This window comes from Etheostoma cragini, chromosome 4 (genome assembly GCF_013103735.1).
Source record: "Etheostoma cragini isolate CJK2018 chromosome 4, CSU_Ecrag_1.0, whole genome shotgun sequence".
Taxonomy (NCBI): Eukaryota; Metazoa; Chordata; class Actinopteri; order Perciformes; family Percidae; genus Etheostoma; species Etheostoma cragini.
Window position 1 is genome coordinate 24,250,349 of NC_048410.1, and position 16,785 is coordinate 24,267,133.

The 16,785-nt window shown below is 40.1% G+C and overlaps 1 protein-coding gene and 1 long non-coding RNA gene across 9 annotated transcripts in view; one reads left to right on the forward strand and one right to left on the reverse strand.

The window, feature by feature from the left end:
- cadpsa (Ca2+-dependent activator protein for secretion a) overlaps positions 1 to 16,785 on the forward strand; it is a 218,337-nt gene that overhangs the window by 172,961 nt on the left and 28,591 nt on the right. For all 8 annotated transcript variants that reach the window (XM_034868944.1, XM_034868945.1, XM_034868946.1 and 5 more), the window contains 3 exons: positions 1,487 to 1,570; positions 3,250 to 3,282; positions 8,246 to 8,353. In XM_034868944.1, coding sequence (XP_034724835.1) covers positions 1,487 to 1,570; positions 3,250 to 3,282; positions 8,246 to 8,353 — 225 coding nt within the window. The remainder of the gene's footprint in view (positions 1 to 1,486; positions 1,571 to 3,249; positions 3,283 to 8,245; positions 8,354 to 16,785) is intronic.
- LOC117943087 lies at positions 7,939 to 13,813 on the reverse strand. Its single transcript, XR_004656282.1, has 3 exons — positions 13,802 to 13,813; positions 12,059 to 12,063; positions 7,939 to 8,019 (listed from the first exon to the last, which is right to left on the reverse strand). It is a non-coding gene; the product is annotated as an uncharacterized LOC117943087 (long non-coding RNA).

A 16,785-nucleotide genomic window follows, 5' to 3' on the forward strand; every position in this document is an offset into this window, starting at 1 on the left:
TCTCTCTCTCTCTCTCTCTCTCTCTCTCTCTCTCTCTCTCTCTCTCTCTCTCTCTCTCTCTCTCTCTCCCTCCCTCCCCCTGTCTTGGCTGAGAGAAATGAATGAAGTTTGAAGTTAGCCAAACCTTATGCTAGCGTTAATTTTTTTCGCTAGCACTCCATGTACCTAAATGCTTAGAAATGCTTGTTATCTTGCCATAGTCATGTCTTGGATTTTAACTAGTCTGACTTCAACTGTAATATTTACAATAACTCACCATTGTCGGCCATGGCTGCTGAACAGGCTACACGTTGTAAACAGTCGTGGCCCTCTTGCCTGGTCCTCCGGTAATGTTAGCAGTTAGCAGGGTTAGCATGGCGGCGTTAGTCCAGACCAGTCAGAATCACTTTACTGGCTTTGTGTCAGTTGTTTTTGCAAGTAACCAACTTGGGTACTCTAGCTATATAATTCAATGTGAGCAAGTTAAAATGACACTAAATTCCCGTTCCTTGTAGCTGTGATAAATAAGCCTGAAGCTAATGCTTACCTTACCTTACCATTAGAGGAAATTAGCCAACTCTGCATGCTTTTTGGCTTAAAGCTGTCTCAATCTTTCAAATACATCTCCAATATTTACCCGGGGCTTGTTACAAACCGCTCACACAACTGTCGGGTAGAATCTATCTCCATTGATCTTGTTGGTTATTTGCTGCTGTCATGGCTGTACTAACATTACAGCAGTAGCATGCTGGGTTTATATTTTTACAGGTACAGTATGTCTGGCAACCCGACCTGGCTGTCAAACTGGCCATTTGGTAACAACACACAGGAACGGAAATTTCAAAAGGAGAAAATACTGGCGTTAGCATTGCTGTCATAATAGATAGTATTTCGGCTTAGCACGTTTCCTTAATATCTGAAGACGCATTGTGGTCATTTTTGGATTCATTACAGTAAATATATTGCATATTGGACCTTTAGCAGACGCAACACGACCATGAGAGACGCAAAATTATCATAAAGAGATACAAAAAGACTACACAGGCTCTCCAAACAATGACAAAGTGATACAAAACAACCACAAAGAGTTTCACGGACACTCCAAACGATCGTAACAGGACTCAGGGAAGATGCTGAACTATTAACCTCAATGTAGCGATGTTCTGATACCTCCTCTGATACTGCCTAAAACGCTGGTATTGGCATCAGGAAGGATTGGAGTTTATGTACAATCCGATACCACATAATAAAGCCCTAAAGAAAATCTACGTTAAAGTAGTTCATTTATGTTCTTTACCCCGTTATGACTGACTGTCAAACTGGATAATAAAAGAAAATTCTGGGGTGTTCATTGTTTGTGTTTGTTCATGTTTTACAAAGAGTTAAACCTGAGCCAGACCGACAACAAATCACATCATATCACATACATGCAGCAATAGTATATGTATAAGTATAAGTATGCTTTGACTAGGTTTGAGCTGATCTTGGTTATTCTCCTCTTTCTCAGTTCATGGTCATCCTAGAGAGTGTATTGGCCAAGCTCTCCAGATATGACGAGGGAACACTCTTCTCTTCCTTCCTGTCTTTCACAGTAAGTAGCACATGAACATTCTTCCAACACCATGGTCCTTTTCTTTCCCAAACCCATACCAGCAGACACTCGTTTCATTGTTGATTGCTTACCTCCAACTTTAACTTACTCCGTTCTTATGCTCAATAAGTCTTACAATCATAATGGGCATTTCCAATATTTTTACTTTTTTTAATAAATGTGTAAATACATTGATGTTTGTCTTTATTTGTAATGACATACCTTGGGATTCTATGTATAATATATAATATTTAAGGTTCTCCTATTTCATCAATCCTTGAGCCTGTCAGTTGAATCATCATCTTAACAAAAAGACTTTTAAATTACAGAACATTTAATGATCCATCCTGCTGGTTTTAAAAAGGTTTTGTATTTTTCTTCACTTTAACCATTTTTCTTGTTGATACTTTAATTGCTTTTATAACATATTCACTTAATTTACAATCAATAACAGTCCAGTACAATTCTCTTATCATCGCAATGTTTTTTGATATATATGCAATCCATCCAGTGGTGATGATGATGATCATAATAATAACAATAACTTAACTAACTAAATAAAAAAGAGGAAATTAAAATCCTTTGAGAATAAAAATGTAACAACAATGATCAATAAATAAGAAACGTAATTTATAAAAATAAATATACAGTATATTGTGCCACTTCTGCACATATAGTACACACCTTGTTGGGGTTTTGTATATTTCTGTTTCCGGTATTTCCCTATTGATTGATTGTTTATGTACTCTGTGTTTTTGTTTCCTCTTTGTGTATTTTTCAGTGATTATTGTGTAGGTTTCTGTTCCCTGTTATGTCCTAGTCCATGTTTACTTCCTGTCTTGTCTTTTCCAGTGAGCGTATGTTCCGTTTCCAGTTTTTTTTTGGCGTCTCGGTTTTTGCCCCCGGTCTTGTCTAGTTTCCCTCCTGTCTGATTGCTCTGCCCCATTTGATGTGTTTCACCTGTTGTATCAGCTGTTCCTCTTGTATTTAGCCTCTGTGTTCCCTTTGTCTTGTGTCTGATCATTGTGTTTGTTTGTACTTCCCTGCGTCAGCTGTGTGTTTCCCTACCTGTTTTCTGTGTATTCCCTCAGTTCCACTTCATCTTTGTTTTCTTTGGTTTTTGGGGATGATCTTACCTGCTTTTTGTGGTCACCTTCTGTTTTATGGACTTTCTGCCAAATAAAGAATCAAGCTCAGTAACAGGATTATCTTCCTTAAGTAAATGGCTGGGTTAAATATAATAAATTAATTCATTTATTTATCAGTCTGCCAAATCATTATGAGAACTACTCTTAGGAAAGTACATAAATACTTACATAAATAGCTTTACATACCAATAATGTACATACATTTACAACTTACATAAATTGTCATTCATATACTATATACTGTGTGTGCCAGGTTCGCTCCGCTCTTTGAGCTCTGATTTGACCTTTTTTGAATTCACCCTGAGCACCAAATAGCTTAACTCCTCAGCAGGTTTTCCCCAGCATTACAAAAGCCATGCTTATTGAATTTGGGAGTGCACTTTTGCAGTTGAAATATCCACATGAGTCACTGTTGCCACTTCAGCAAGCACTAAACACCAGGCTGCCCAGTGTCAGCGCGGCGGCCTTTGTTCTGCGCCGCCGCCGGAGTCCCGACTATTTCTCACTCACTTCTCTCTCCTTTGTGTCAAGGTGAAAGCTGCCTCCAAGTACGTGGATGTACCTGTAAGTGAGACTTTATCTTTTTGTGTGTATACTTATCAAAGCTCAAACATCCCAATCATCCCATTAATCAACTCTGTCTCCTATAAAATACATTTAGTCTAATGGTGGAATGAGCTTCCCACTGACATCAGGGCGGCTGAAAGCTTCATACATCTTCCGCCGCCGGCTGAAAACACTCTCTTCAACTGCACCTTGGATAAAAAAAACACATAAAAAAACACGCTTACAGTTGCACTTTGTGTGCAGTTTTTTTTCCCGGAGACAGAAATCCTGGCTTGTTCCTGTTATTTCTGAGAATTTAATAAACAAAAATGTATATTATGCATGAGTAAATAATACCCAAATAAATAAAACTGGTTAAAAAATGATATTTCTATATAAATAAATCATGGGAGAGTCCGGTACAGCCTGACTCTGGAGATAAAACTGGGATTAGATCTCCTATTCAAGTTTATGGTCTGCTTGCTTAACGGACCGTTTGGTACATTGCTCTTAACCTTTGTGTTGTCTTCCCGTCTACCATGAACTTGTTGTCCTTCTGGGTCCAAATTCAAAAACAAACTTTTTTCGGGCGTTTTTTCCCTGACGTTTTTGGCAATTTTAATTTATTCATGGTTAATAGAGCTAATTTAAATGACATTATACCTAGTTTTGGAGAAAGCAATACTAAAGTTATGAATAATTTAAATTAATAGTTAAGATCAGAGGATGTTGAGTGGATCACAGACTGGTTCATCTTCTAAGTTTAGTCAGGATACTGTTTTGAAACCTTTTGTTTGATATAAATGGTATTAAATTGAACAAAACACCTTAAATTGAATTAAAGTCATAATTAATGTTACCTGTGAAGAATTTGAAATGTACATGAATGCATTTCCTTATCATTTTAGAGCTGGTGGTTTTTCTTTTGGGACTGGTTAATAACTTTTTTTTGGGTTGGAGGGTTTGCCAAAAATTTGTCAACGCAGGAAAAATCCCTGACTTGTTACTTTCTGTTTTGAGTTTGTTCCTTCAAGGTGGAATAGCACTTAATCGGATAAAAATGTCAGCTAATTGACTTCTAATGTTACAGAATTTAATGACTAATTAGATATGTCCAATATGACGTGAAGGAAAAGCCATGCCCTGCATCCCATGTGTGGTTAGGTTTGACTACTAAAAGACTTTGGTTTTAAAAATTGGAAAAATGTTTTCTTTTTGTTAAAATTTTACTAGAGTTTTCTAAACACAACCCTCAACAGTATCAACTCAAATCATGCTTTAATTGCCAAGAAGTGGTTATTATAGGAAAACAAATGAAACAAACACAGTCAAAGTCAAACCATGAGAGGATGGGTTGGCTCACATTGCACTGGAATACAACCTTCAAACCAGTTTCTATTTATTAAAGGAAGAACTGAGTTTGACTCCTAATTGAATTGCGAGACTCCCAAAGATTCCCACCCCTATACCTGGTGGTGGTCTTGTCCGCTTTGTGATCAGATCTCAGCTTGGATGAATCCAGTTTGGCCACATTCTTCAGAAAAATCCTTATCATATGGAAGCAGAAAGACAACTGTTCGCCAATGGTTCTAAAAAAGAAAATGCCGGTTTGGAAATATTCTTGAAAATTGGCTTTGGGGGCATCTGGGCAGCTCACCTGGTAGAGCTCACGCCCATATACAGTCCTATATAGGAGTGCCAGTCCTCTGCCGCAGGTTCAATTATGACCCGTGGCCCTTTGCCGCATGTCATTCCCCCCTCACTCTCTCCCTTCATGTTTGAATAAAAATAATAATAATAAAGTAAATGTAAAACTAAAATGCTAAAAAAGGAAACATTTTATGAAGGTAATCTAGTGAACACGTTGAAGATCTCAAAGATGCACACAACATGTGGAAACCATGGTGAGAACCCTATGTAAACATTGTGTGTGGTTCGTGGTATCATAAATACAGCTGTAAATGGGGTGTGCACTCAAAAAGAACATTTTGGTTGGCACAACACAAAACAGCAGTTTAAAGATCCCTTACATATACACTACCGGTCAAAGGTCTTAATGGAATGCAAATTCCATTATAGACAGAATACTAGCTGAGATCAGTTGCATTGTTTTTTTAACCAGGGCAGCAGTTTTCAGATTACATTATGTGCTTACATATTTGCAAAAGAGTTCTTCAATGTTTTTAGTAATTTTTTTTAAATGATATCAGATTAGTGAACAGAATGTTCCTTTGGGACATTGGAAGAATGGTTGCTGATAATGGGCAATGTAGATATTGCATTAAAGATCAGCCACCCCATTCAGATCAGTTGGTATTCTGTCTATAATCGAGCGGTTTGGGAATTTGCAAGTGACCCCAAACCTTTGACCAGTAGTGTATAAATGCTTCCTTATTATGTTGTTACTGAAAAACACCGTAAATATAATATATATATTTGCTCATTTAAATAAGTTATGTTAAACCTCTTTCTCATTCATGTAGAGTTAAACTGAGAATCATAAACTTGCCATTGGTCTATTTTACATTTATCTATAACCTTCAAATGGTTAAAAAGTACAAGAATTAAGGCTTTTTGTTCCCAAGAAATGTGCGTGTGTTTGTTTCTTGTGCAAGTACAAATATTTGACCACACTTTCAATATTTCTACCACATCATATTGATGGACATCAAATATCCATCCATATGCATGTGGCCAGACACTGACAGGCAGCCATGCCTCGTTCCTCACTCTCAGTACACATTGTGAGTCCATGTTGTACAACACATGCCCATCCTGCTGTTAGGGTGCCGGTATGTGTGTCTGTGTGTGTGCTTATGTGCGTGTAGGCATCAGATCTGTAAGAGCTGCCAACACATCTCCGTAGCAACTTGCCAAATTTCAGATGAATGCATTGTCAGTGAATGTGACGAGGCACTGTGTACACTGGCAGGGGTCACAGTTTCCAGCCCAGCACGCTAATTGTGTCCTTAATGTACAAAATTAGAGTTTCACTTGTAAAAAAGACACTCATTTACACATTGTAAGTGTCATTGCAGATGTGTTAACTAAGTTTAGTGGCAGTTAGCGCTCAGTTCTTTGTGTGACTTTCCACATGCGAATGAGTCAGAGTCTAAAAAGATGGAAGTTGAACTCTTGAAAATGTAAGATATGTTGATGTAAGAGAGGGAATTAAGGCACTGGTCACAAATGCTTTGTCCTCAGTGAATGCTTTAGATGTCAGAATGGCAGGCCTCCTACCAATCTGTTCTCCCCATCAAACCAACTGACATCTCCAGTGCCACTTTACACATGCCCAGACTGGGAGTGTTGGTTCACAGCCGAGCTCGGCTCTCTGAAAAGAGCTGACTGAAGAACTCTGCATCCGTGTAAATGAAACACTTCTTTGGCAATTCAAACATTCCTTTTCTACAAATAATACCTTTAATACCAAATAAATCATTTAAGGGGAGACACTACAGACAAAACCATAATTTGTAAATTTTGAGTTTTAGGGCTATTTTGCTTCCAAAGCATGTCTACTTTTTGACAATTGGAAAAAGCAAATCCAAGTCCACGCTACACATTACGAGGTTTATTTTACCCCACTTTGTCTATTTGTGCCTGTAAATTTCTCCTAAATCCACCAAAAGTTAGCACTGGATAATTCTTTGTTGCCTTAATCCTACACATATACTGTATAAAAAAAAAATGTAGGTAATCAAATGGGAAAGTTTCAGATCTCTATTAGTTATTTTTTTCCTATTCATGGAAATAAAATAAAAATAAAAAATGTTTTCCCTTAAGAAAAACATTTTAATTCCAATTGGCTTCCACATCTTACATGATGTGAAATCCATTTGTACATTTGTCACCTAAAGAACCTAATACCAGGAGTAAGAGTCCACAGTCATGCTGGCAGCGCTGTGATGGATGTACAGTAGTTAGGACCAGGGATGCTTTGAAGCTAAATGCTAACATCAGCATGTTAACATGCTCACAATGGCAACACAACACATTTGGTGATTAGCACAACGTATAGCCAATGTGTTGTCAGTTTTGCAGGTATTTGACAAGAGGACACTTTAAGACGTTGAGCTGATGATAATGCTAGATGAAGAGTCAGCAGGATCGGGGTCAGCCCAATGGTCCCACAGCTTTATGTCCCCACAGCTTTATGTTCCCACTGCCCAATGGTCCCACAGCTTTATGTTCCCACAGCTCTATGTTCCTACTGCCCAATGGTCCCACAGCTTTATGTTCCCACAGATTTATGTTCCCACTGCCCTATGGTCCCACAGCTTTATGTTCCCACAGCTCTATGTTCCTACTGCCCAATGGTCCCACAGCTTTATGTTCCCACAGCTCTAAGTTCCCACACCCCAATGGTCCCACAGCTTTATGTTCCCACAGCTCTAAGTTCCCACACCCCAATGGTCCCACAGCCCTATGTTTTCACAGCTCTATGTTCCCACAGCTCTATGTTCCCATAGCCCTATGTTACCACAGCTCTATGTTTCCACTGCGTTATGTTTCCACAGCCCAATGATCCCACAGATCTATGTTCTCACAGCCCTATGGTCGGCTAGATGAAGAATTAGCGGGATCGGGGTCAGCCATATGTTTCGACAGCCCTATGTTCCTGAAATTTTTTTCTTAGAAATAGGGTTAGGGTTAGGTTAACCCAATCCCCAAATTGGGAGAAAGGGGGATACAATCTGATACAAATCCATGAAAAAGGAAATGTGGGAAAATAGGGTATAATTTTGAAAAAGTCTGGCTGTCCTTCTGTCTGTCTACCATTCACAATAAGTTTTGGGTTTGGACTTTACGGGTTAACTCTGTCCACTTTAAAGAAAGTGATTTAAATGATTTCCCATAGCTTTTGTAGTGTTTTGCTTCAAAAAGAATTTTTCTATGTTTGTATGTGTTAAGAAAGGATGATTCAGTTCAACATTTGGCTGAGCAATGGTGTGTTCTCCTTTTCCTTCCCCTTTTGCAGAAGCCCGGGATGGATGTTGCCGACGGTTACGTGACATTTGTTCGTCACTCCCAGGACATGCTGCGGGAGAAAGTCAACGAGGAGGTGTACGTAGAGCGACTATTTGATGTAAGTGAGCAACGCAGCGCCTCTATCCCAGGAAGCTTAGTAACAACAAGGTTTCATTCACTCCACCTGCATGGAACCATCTGTAAGACCAGATTAAAACAGAATCCAGGCATAGAGCAGTCTGTTGTCATGAACCATTCATTCAACAAGCTACGGAAAGTTAACCACTGTCATTTGTAAGCATTCTACGTTTTTGTTCGACGGCCCCTGTATTCTGGCCGCGTGGGTAGGAGGTCTAGGGGGGTGGGTGGGCGTTGACATACAGGACTTTCAAGGCACAGAGCGGAGTTCACTTCCAGGGGAAAACTAAAGCCTAACGCTATTGGCGAGTTTGACACTATGACGATTGAGAAATGATGGCAAACTATTTTTTAGTTTACATTCAACATTGAATGCACCGAACCACAGCAACTTGTTGATGCCGCTGTCTCTGCTGTTTTAAAGGTGCTCTAAGCAATGTTACACGTGTTTTAGGCTACAACATGTGTTGTCACATACAGCAAACGTCTCCTCAGTATCTGCTAGTTGCCTATCCCCTGAACACACTGTAAAAACCATCTCCTCACTATCTGCTAGCTGCCTGTCCCCTGAACACACTGTAAAAAACATCTCCTCACTATCTGCTAGCTGCTTGTCCCCTGAACACACTGTAAAAACCATCTCCTCACTATCTCCTAGCTGCCTGTCCCCAGAACACACGGTAAAAAGCATCTCCTCACTATCTGCTTGCTGGCTGTCCCCTGAACACACTGTAAAAAACATCTCCTCACTATCTGCGGAGGGGCAAGCGAGTCTCGTTTTGTTTGAGAATACTTTAACATGAAGTAATGTCCCCCATTATCGCTTAGAGCACCGTTAAAAGATTTCAAAAGCAAGCTTTCTCTGAAAACGGAACAGAAACTTTCCCTGGAACAATTCCTACAAAAAAATGATGTGTTTGCATTATTGCCTACCGGCTTTGGTAAAAGCCTAATTTACCAGCTAGCTAGTTGGTCTGTTGGTTGAAGGACTTTCCAATTGCGTATAGAGTCATTTGAACTCGGCCCATTGAGCACACCTCTTGTGCAGAGAACATACAGAGCAGACTCCCCAGACTAATGTTCAGTCTTAAAAGATTGAGCTGGGTCTGGTGAGCCAGACTAGTTTAGATCTCCACATTTGAGCAAAATATTGAACATGAAACACTGTCTGCATTCTGGGGAATTTGTCTGCATCCATTTATGATGTACATGTCTGGAGATTAGTTAGTTGTTGTTTTTTTTGGGGGGGGTGCATTTGCCAGTTTTGATTATTGGGGGGTTGTAACCAGGGCTTTAAATTGACGGTGTCTGTTCTAACAGATTGGTCTGTTTTCTGGCAAGAAATGTGGGCAGTTTTGTGTGTTTTGCTTGGAAATGCAATCTTGATCTGCTTGTTAACACTGCTTGTAGTACTAATATTACATTTCCCATGAACAACACTTATGTTGTGACATGTCATGCAATTGTTGGCTACGTGTCTAGCATGCAGTATTGGTTAAATTGAGTTGTAAAGTTATTCTTTGTTGAAATTAGTCAACAATTTGGCTAGTGGATTGGTTGGCTGGTAAATTAAAAAAAAGTAAATTTAGTCCTGGTTGGAACCCCCCATCCTCCCCGTGAATTCAACCTATGCTTGCATCTCTGCTGCTATGTAAAATATAATTTAGTTATGATGGACCTGCAGGTGTGTGACTCAGGACATTTTTAAAAATGTTAATGCTGCTTTAACAACCAAACTTATACGTGCGTTACTGCGATGCTCGGTTTCTGTCTTCCGGCCAACGTCTCGTGCAGACTTTTTGGCTTTGCAAGTCACTTTGTGAAGCTGCCCGTGCTTACTCGGCAGTGTGCCTCTCCATAGCTGACAAACTGTAATCAACTCAAAGCTGTAATCAACTTGCAAAACAGTCCCATGCCACTGTTTGCCGCCATTACATGAGATGAGGTCAAGTAACACCAAAACAATTAGTAAATCTCTAAGCCCGGCGGCTGAGCTGTCTCTCGGCTCAAATTGGAGGATTTCTCCTGGAAGTGTGCTACAACAATCACTCAGCTCTGGGATGAGTTGCATCTCTGCTTCTCTTTTCGTCCTGTCCTCCCTGCTCCTCGCTGTTTACTCTTTTGTCTCGTGGTGTTTGTGTGCAGTTTGCGCTGATCTTGGGGAAGGATTAGCACCGTGCTCTCTTTCTGAGTCAGCAAACAACAGTTAATCAATTGAAAGAAAGGGGCACAAAAGATCACTTTGTAAGAGGGCTTAGCAACCACCAAACTCGGACTTTACAAACAGGTTGTCTCTCCGGCTACCTTTAACAGAAGCATTACAACTCTGGGCTTAGTGACTTAGGGATTACTCTGTGAAAAGGTTGAGCTCCTATATTTGAGATGCTCAATCTTTTTGTCATAAGGTGGTACAAAGTGTGATACAACAGAAGGGCATAGGTTTTGTTTCAACATTGTAAGCAGGGCACAAAATAACCAAGGGGTCCTCCCCTGTAGGCTACATTTATTAAAAAAAAAAAAAAAAAGAAGAAAAGAAATGAGGGCCACACATTTTATGTCCTGCATTCTGCAGAATTTGTATGCATCAATTTGAGGTGTGTAGAGTTAGGGTTTTTTAGTTTAAATCTACTTAAATGTATCTTTAGTTTTCGCTGCCCTGTTGTGTTCTTTAACCCCCGGATGTAGCTGTCACTACCGATGTCGATGTTGATGTTTGCGACGAGTAGCATACATAATGCTAACAAGACGTCTGTAATGTCACTACAGTAAAAATAGACCTACTTAACAAAGTTGGTTCACTGCTGGCTACAAGTTAGCAACAACCACAACAAAGGTTATTAGTGAATGGCGTTTTAAGATAACGTTAGCAATCAGTTAATCATAGCTAGCTAAAATGTTTTTGTACTGACTGTTAGCCTAGCTACAAGCTAGCAATCAAACACTACAAAGGCTGTCACTTGAATGGCTTTGTGATCTAATGTTAGTAATTAAGCAACCATAGATAGCTAAAACCTTTTTGAAATGATTTCCATCTTCTGTTTGTAATGAGAAAAGTATTTTATTATTTCATGGATTTCACAAAGTTCATTATGACAGTTATGCCGTAAACCGTTTAAATCTGAGCATGCGCGACTTAAATCTGCACTTGACTGACATCGGGGAGTGACAGTAGCACAAGTTGACACAGTTCTTGTTTTCTTTTTAACTCTTGTGGGGAAGGGGGCCTGTCCCTTGCATCATGGATATTAGTGTACTGGATATTAGGGTACTGGATATTGGTTCTCTTGATATTAATGTGCTGGATATTAGTGTACTGCATATTAGTGTACTGCATATTAGTTCACTGGATATTAGTTCACTGGATATTAGTTCACAGGATATTAGTGTACTGAATATTAGTGTACTGGATATTAGTTCACTGGATATTATTGTACTGGATGTTAGTGTACTGGATATTTGTTCACTGGATATTATTGTACTGGATATTAGTGTACTGGATATTAGTTCACTGGATGAGAGTCCAAAGTGTGGGCTTCCAGATCTTGTAACAGTCCACAACACATGCTCACGGCTTTACTCTCCCGTAGCGCCAATGATCATCCAGTGTTGGAATGTAACTTAAGTATGTTTACTCTAGTACTGAACTTAAGTAAAAATGTTGAGACACTTGTACTTTACTTGAGACTTCTTCTTTTCATGTCACTTTCTACTTCCACTCCTCTACATTTCAGGGAGAAATATTGCAGTTTTTACTACATTCATCTGACAGCTTTAGTTACTAGTTAGTTTACACATTACGATTTTCTGCACACAGAACACATGTAGTTTATAAAATCTGGTGTTTGATTATATATTAAACTAGCCAACAGTATAACGGCCTACAAGTCCTACTACAACTGTTCGGGTCCTTTACACTTTCTATAATGGGATTAAGTACTTTTACTTTTAATACTTTAAGTACATTTTCCTGATGAAAGTTACATACCTTACTTAAGCAACATTTTCAATGCAGGACTTACTTGTAACAGAGTATGCTTACAGTGTGGTATCAGTACTTCTACTGAAGTAAAGGATCTGAAACTTCTCTTACTATCTTGTCTACGGTCTTTAAAGGACTTTGTTGTAGCTATCAGATTTTTGACAATGTTTAGGCTATGATCTACTTAAATTGCTCAAGAGAGAGGATGAATCAGGATCTGCCTGGCTAACCCCAGCAGTTAAATACTTTCCTGGGGCGGCACCACACTACAGTCAGAATACAGTAATCTGGAATTACTGCACAGACAATAATCTGGGATCTCCAAGTGAACAGGATCTCACAAACATGTTTTCTTCAACTCAGAATCAAGTCCTTTCTGAACTTGACAGATCTTTAAAAAAACATCAATGCCCTGATCTGTTCTTGTTGGACTTAGCTTTATCCGTGGCTCAGACACAAGGCAGTCTCCATTCATCTTACCCAAAACACTTTCTCAATTGCAATTCTGTGTTTCCATTCCTTTCTTTGTTTACTGAATTGGTTCTGTATGTAGTGATATTTTCCGCTCCAAGTGAATTGATTATATGTGGGAACAGAGCACCATTGCTGAAAGGTCACATGGCATGAAAATGTCACTTCATGAGGTTTTTTTAACATTTATATGAGTTCCCCCAGCCTGCCTATGGTCCCCCAGTGGACGGCGATGGGTGTAAACCGATATCTGGGTATCCTGCTCTGCCTTTAAGAAAATGAAAGCTCACATGGGCCAATCTGAAATATTGCTCCTTATGAGGTCATAAGGGACAACTGTAATTCTACACCAAGGCTGAATTTAGGAGACTTCGGATATGGTATTTGGGGACCACAAAGGTCTATATAACAGAGACTTCAGATACAGTATTAGGGGACCACTAAGGGTCTACAGACTCCAGGCCTATAGAAAAGCATTCAAAGAGAACCATGTCATGGGACCTTTAAAATAAGGCACAAAGCTTAGATTTCGACATATACTTGTCACACACAAGTTTTAATGAAATGTTTCGTCTACTGAGGTTTTTTATTGTGTAATCATTCCATGCTTTTTTCTGCACTCTTGCCTAAACTCTAAGTTGTTGTCCATTATCCCATCCTCTTTTAGTCACTCTGTTTTCTTATTTTTACTTGTCTGGAAACAGAAGGTCATAAATAAAAATCAACACTATTTGTTTTTAATCGATTATTAACTTATCTGCATTGAGCATTAAATTGTTTTAGAGACAATTTTAATGCATCTAAGAATCAATTATTTCCCCCACCCTTATCTGTTGCGGCTTAAGACATCTACCAACTGCCACTAAAAAAATAACGTATACATAGGCCTATATATATATATATATATATGTATTTATCTTCACTCGTTGCAAAGTGACGCATGCGCGACTCAAATCTAACACTTTGAGTAGACAAAACAAAAATGTCAGAGCTACCGCTTAAGATGTCTTTTGAGGGGTGGAGGTACGCCTATTACTTCAAATGAGTTGTATGAAAGGACAGAAACTTGATTGTAAAGTGTAAATTGGCCACAAACACCGCTGCACTGCCACAGACACAACATCCAATCTAAGCTAGTTGCTAAAGTCCGTCGGACCCTGTGTGACGCTGATGCAGATGAGAAGAGCACGTTGCCAAGACTGTATTCAACATAAACAACGCAGACATAAGTGGGCTTGTGGCAGCATACGTAGTGGAGGAAGTGTTGCCTTTTGGACAGTGGAATCACTGTCTTTCTGAAACCTACCGGGCCAAATACAGATAAAGAAGAGCGGACGGCCGCCAGTACTTCTTGACACATGTTGTGCTGATGTTCACAACTTAGTTGTTAGCTCTGTGGTATTAAAGAGCAGAACAGAGAGATATTGTGTATGTCCTCATTATAATAAAGTTTGTATTAATCTGGGCAGACATGAGGTTTAACTTTATAGTCTTATTTTGGCAAGTAAGTAATGGTGCATATCAGGTGAAGTTACGGAGTAATCCAAAAGTAATGTAATTAATAGTGTAACTAGTCACTTTCAGCAGTGAGTTTTGTAGCAAAGTAAGTCGTTAGGTTTTTTGGTTATACTTGAAGGTATCTACATAAGAGTTACATGACACTGTCAGGAGCGTGTCATCAACACTATCAACAATCATGATATAACGCTTATTTTAATAAATGTCATATGGTTTTGTCATGACAAGTTATTGTTAGGTTTGGCTTTCATGTGTCATGACTGTGTTAAGTTACTCTTATGTAAAAACCTTCAAGTAAAGTGTTACCCTTTTTTTGAGAAACTACCCCAACACGGAATAGGATAATTTAATAATTAATAAAAAGTAGAATCCAGCATCTGCAGCTATAATGATTTCTTGTTCTAATAAAGGTTTAAGTGTTGATGAGACTGACAGGGACATTGTCCCGGTTGTGTAATCCTCGGCAGCTCAGCTCCTCCTCTTGACTGTTTTTGTATGTGTGTGTATGTGTTTGTGTCTGTACAGTTGCATCTATCTGTCTGTGCTGATGTGTTGAGTGGAGGCCTTCAGGTGTAATCCGTCTCTTCCCTGTGTGTCCTGACAGAGGGGGACAGAGAGGTGTGTTTGTGCTGTATGTTAGCTGCTTGTTGCTGCGCCTTGACCCGTTGCTTTGCCATGCATCTTCTTTTTCTCCATAAGAGCATTTCTGCTGGGATTTGTCTCACCCAGGCTTCTCTTTGTTGTCATCCCGTATTAGTTCTCCCTGCGGCGTCACCCAGGCCGACGAAGGTGTCTCTGGCTGCGCTCTGCAGCTTTGTTGTGCTTTTCTTGTCACTCCACCCTTTTTTTCTTTTAGCTACTTCTCTCCCTTTCCTGTTTTTTTATGGTGGTGACTTAACAGATGGAACATTAGTGCTTGGCACTAGGCTTAAAGGCAGAGTAGTTTTTCCTTTGTGTCAGATTTTTTCCATATCTTACAATTCAATTTCAATTAAATTTTAATTATAGTATCAAATCATAACAACAGGGATATTGAGACACTTTACAGATACAGTAGGTCTAGACAACCCTATAATTTATGATGTTCCAACAATTCTAGTAAATCCCCCATGAGCAAGCACAGTGTGACAGTGGCTAGGAAAAACTCCCTTTTAGGAAGAAATTTCAGCCAGACCCAGGCTCTTTGTAGGCGGTGTCTGGAGGTGCTGGCTGGGGGTGTGATACCCAGAGCCAATAACAGTCACAATAAAGGTAATGAAACAGACTACAAAATGGTAGTAGTAGTAGTTCAAGTCATAGCAGGGCACTGCATGCATGGCATTACAGTGTACAGTGTCTAGCTTGGCATTGCAGGGCATAGCTGGACGTAGCAGGACGCAGCAGGGTTCAGCAGGGCACAGCAGGGCATAGCTGGACGTAGCAGGACGCAGCAGGGTTCAGCAGGACACAGCAGGGCATAGCTGGACGTAGCAGGACGCAGCAGGGTTCAGCAGGACACAGCAGGGCATAGCTGGACGTAGCAGGACGCCGCAGGGTTCAGAAGAACACAGCAGGGCATAGCGGGACGTAGCAGGGTGTAATGCAGCAGGACCACGGCGACAGCTGCAACCAAGATCTTGATGCTATTGTATTTCAAGGAAATATGCTGGGCGAAAACAAAACTAAGGACTCCGGGGAGCACACTCACCAGAACTTAGTTAGTAACGTGATCAGGTTATTACCCTTTCTTTGAACCAATCACAATCGTCATGGGCGGGGCTAAGCGCCTGACAGAGCAAGGGTGCCTCTGCAAAATAGCCTCGGGAAGGAACTTGTTTTGGTGGAACATGTGTGCAGTCAAAGGTTGTTTTAGTCGTGAACAGAAAACTCTGATTGGACAGATAGTCTAGCTAGCTGTCTGGATTTACCCTGCAGAGCGCTGAGGAACAGGTAACCAGAGTTCTCAGAAATCCACCACAGGTTAGAACGCCAACAGCGAAGAAAAAGGAAGGTAACGGACATCCGACCTAAAAGTAGGACATCGCCCGTAATTTTCCTCAGCACAGGAGCGATCTTGAGAGTGGAACATCGTAAATATAGATTATAGACAAAGTGATAGGTAGAGCAAATGTCCATAATGCCACAACTTAGTGTTACAGGCCACCGAAGCAGATACCCCTGTGTGTGTGTGTGTGTGTGTGTGTGTGTGTGTGTGTTTGTGTGTCTGCGGGGCCGTCTGTCTGTCTGTGCGTGTGTGTCTGTGTTTGTGTGTGTGTGTGTTAAGTTTGGGGGTTCTCGTCTCATTGAAATAAGGTCATGATGGACTCCTCTTAATCTTTGCTTTGTTAGGCAGCCCCTCCCCTTCCTTGGTGTCCTGCTGACTTCATTTATTTATCTGTTTTGTCCGTTTCCCCTGGTGAGGATTACAACAATAAGGCGGCTTATTACATGAAACGTTACGTTTT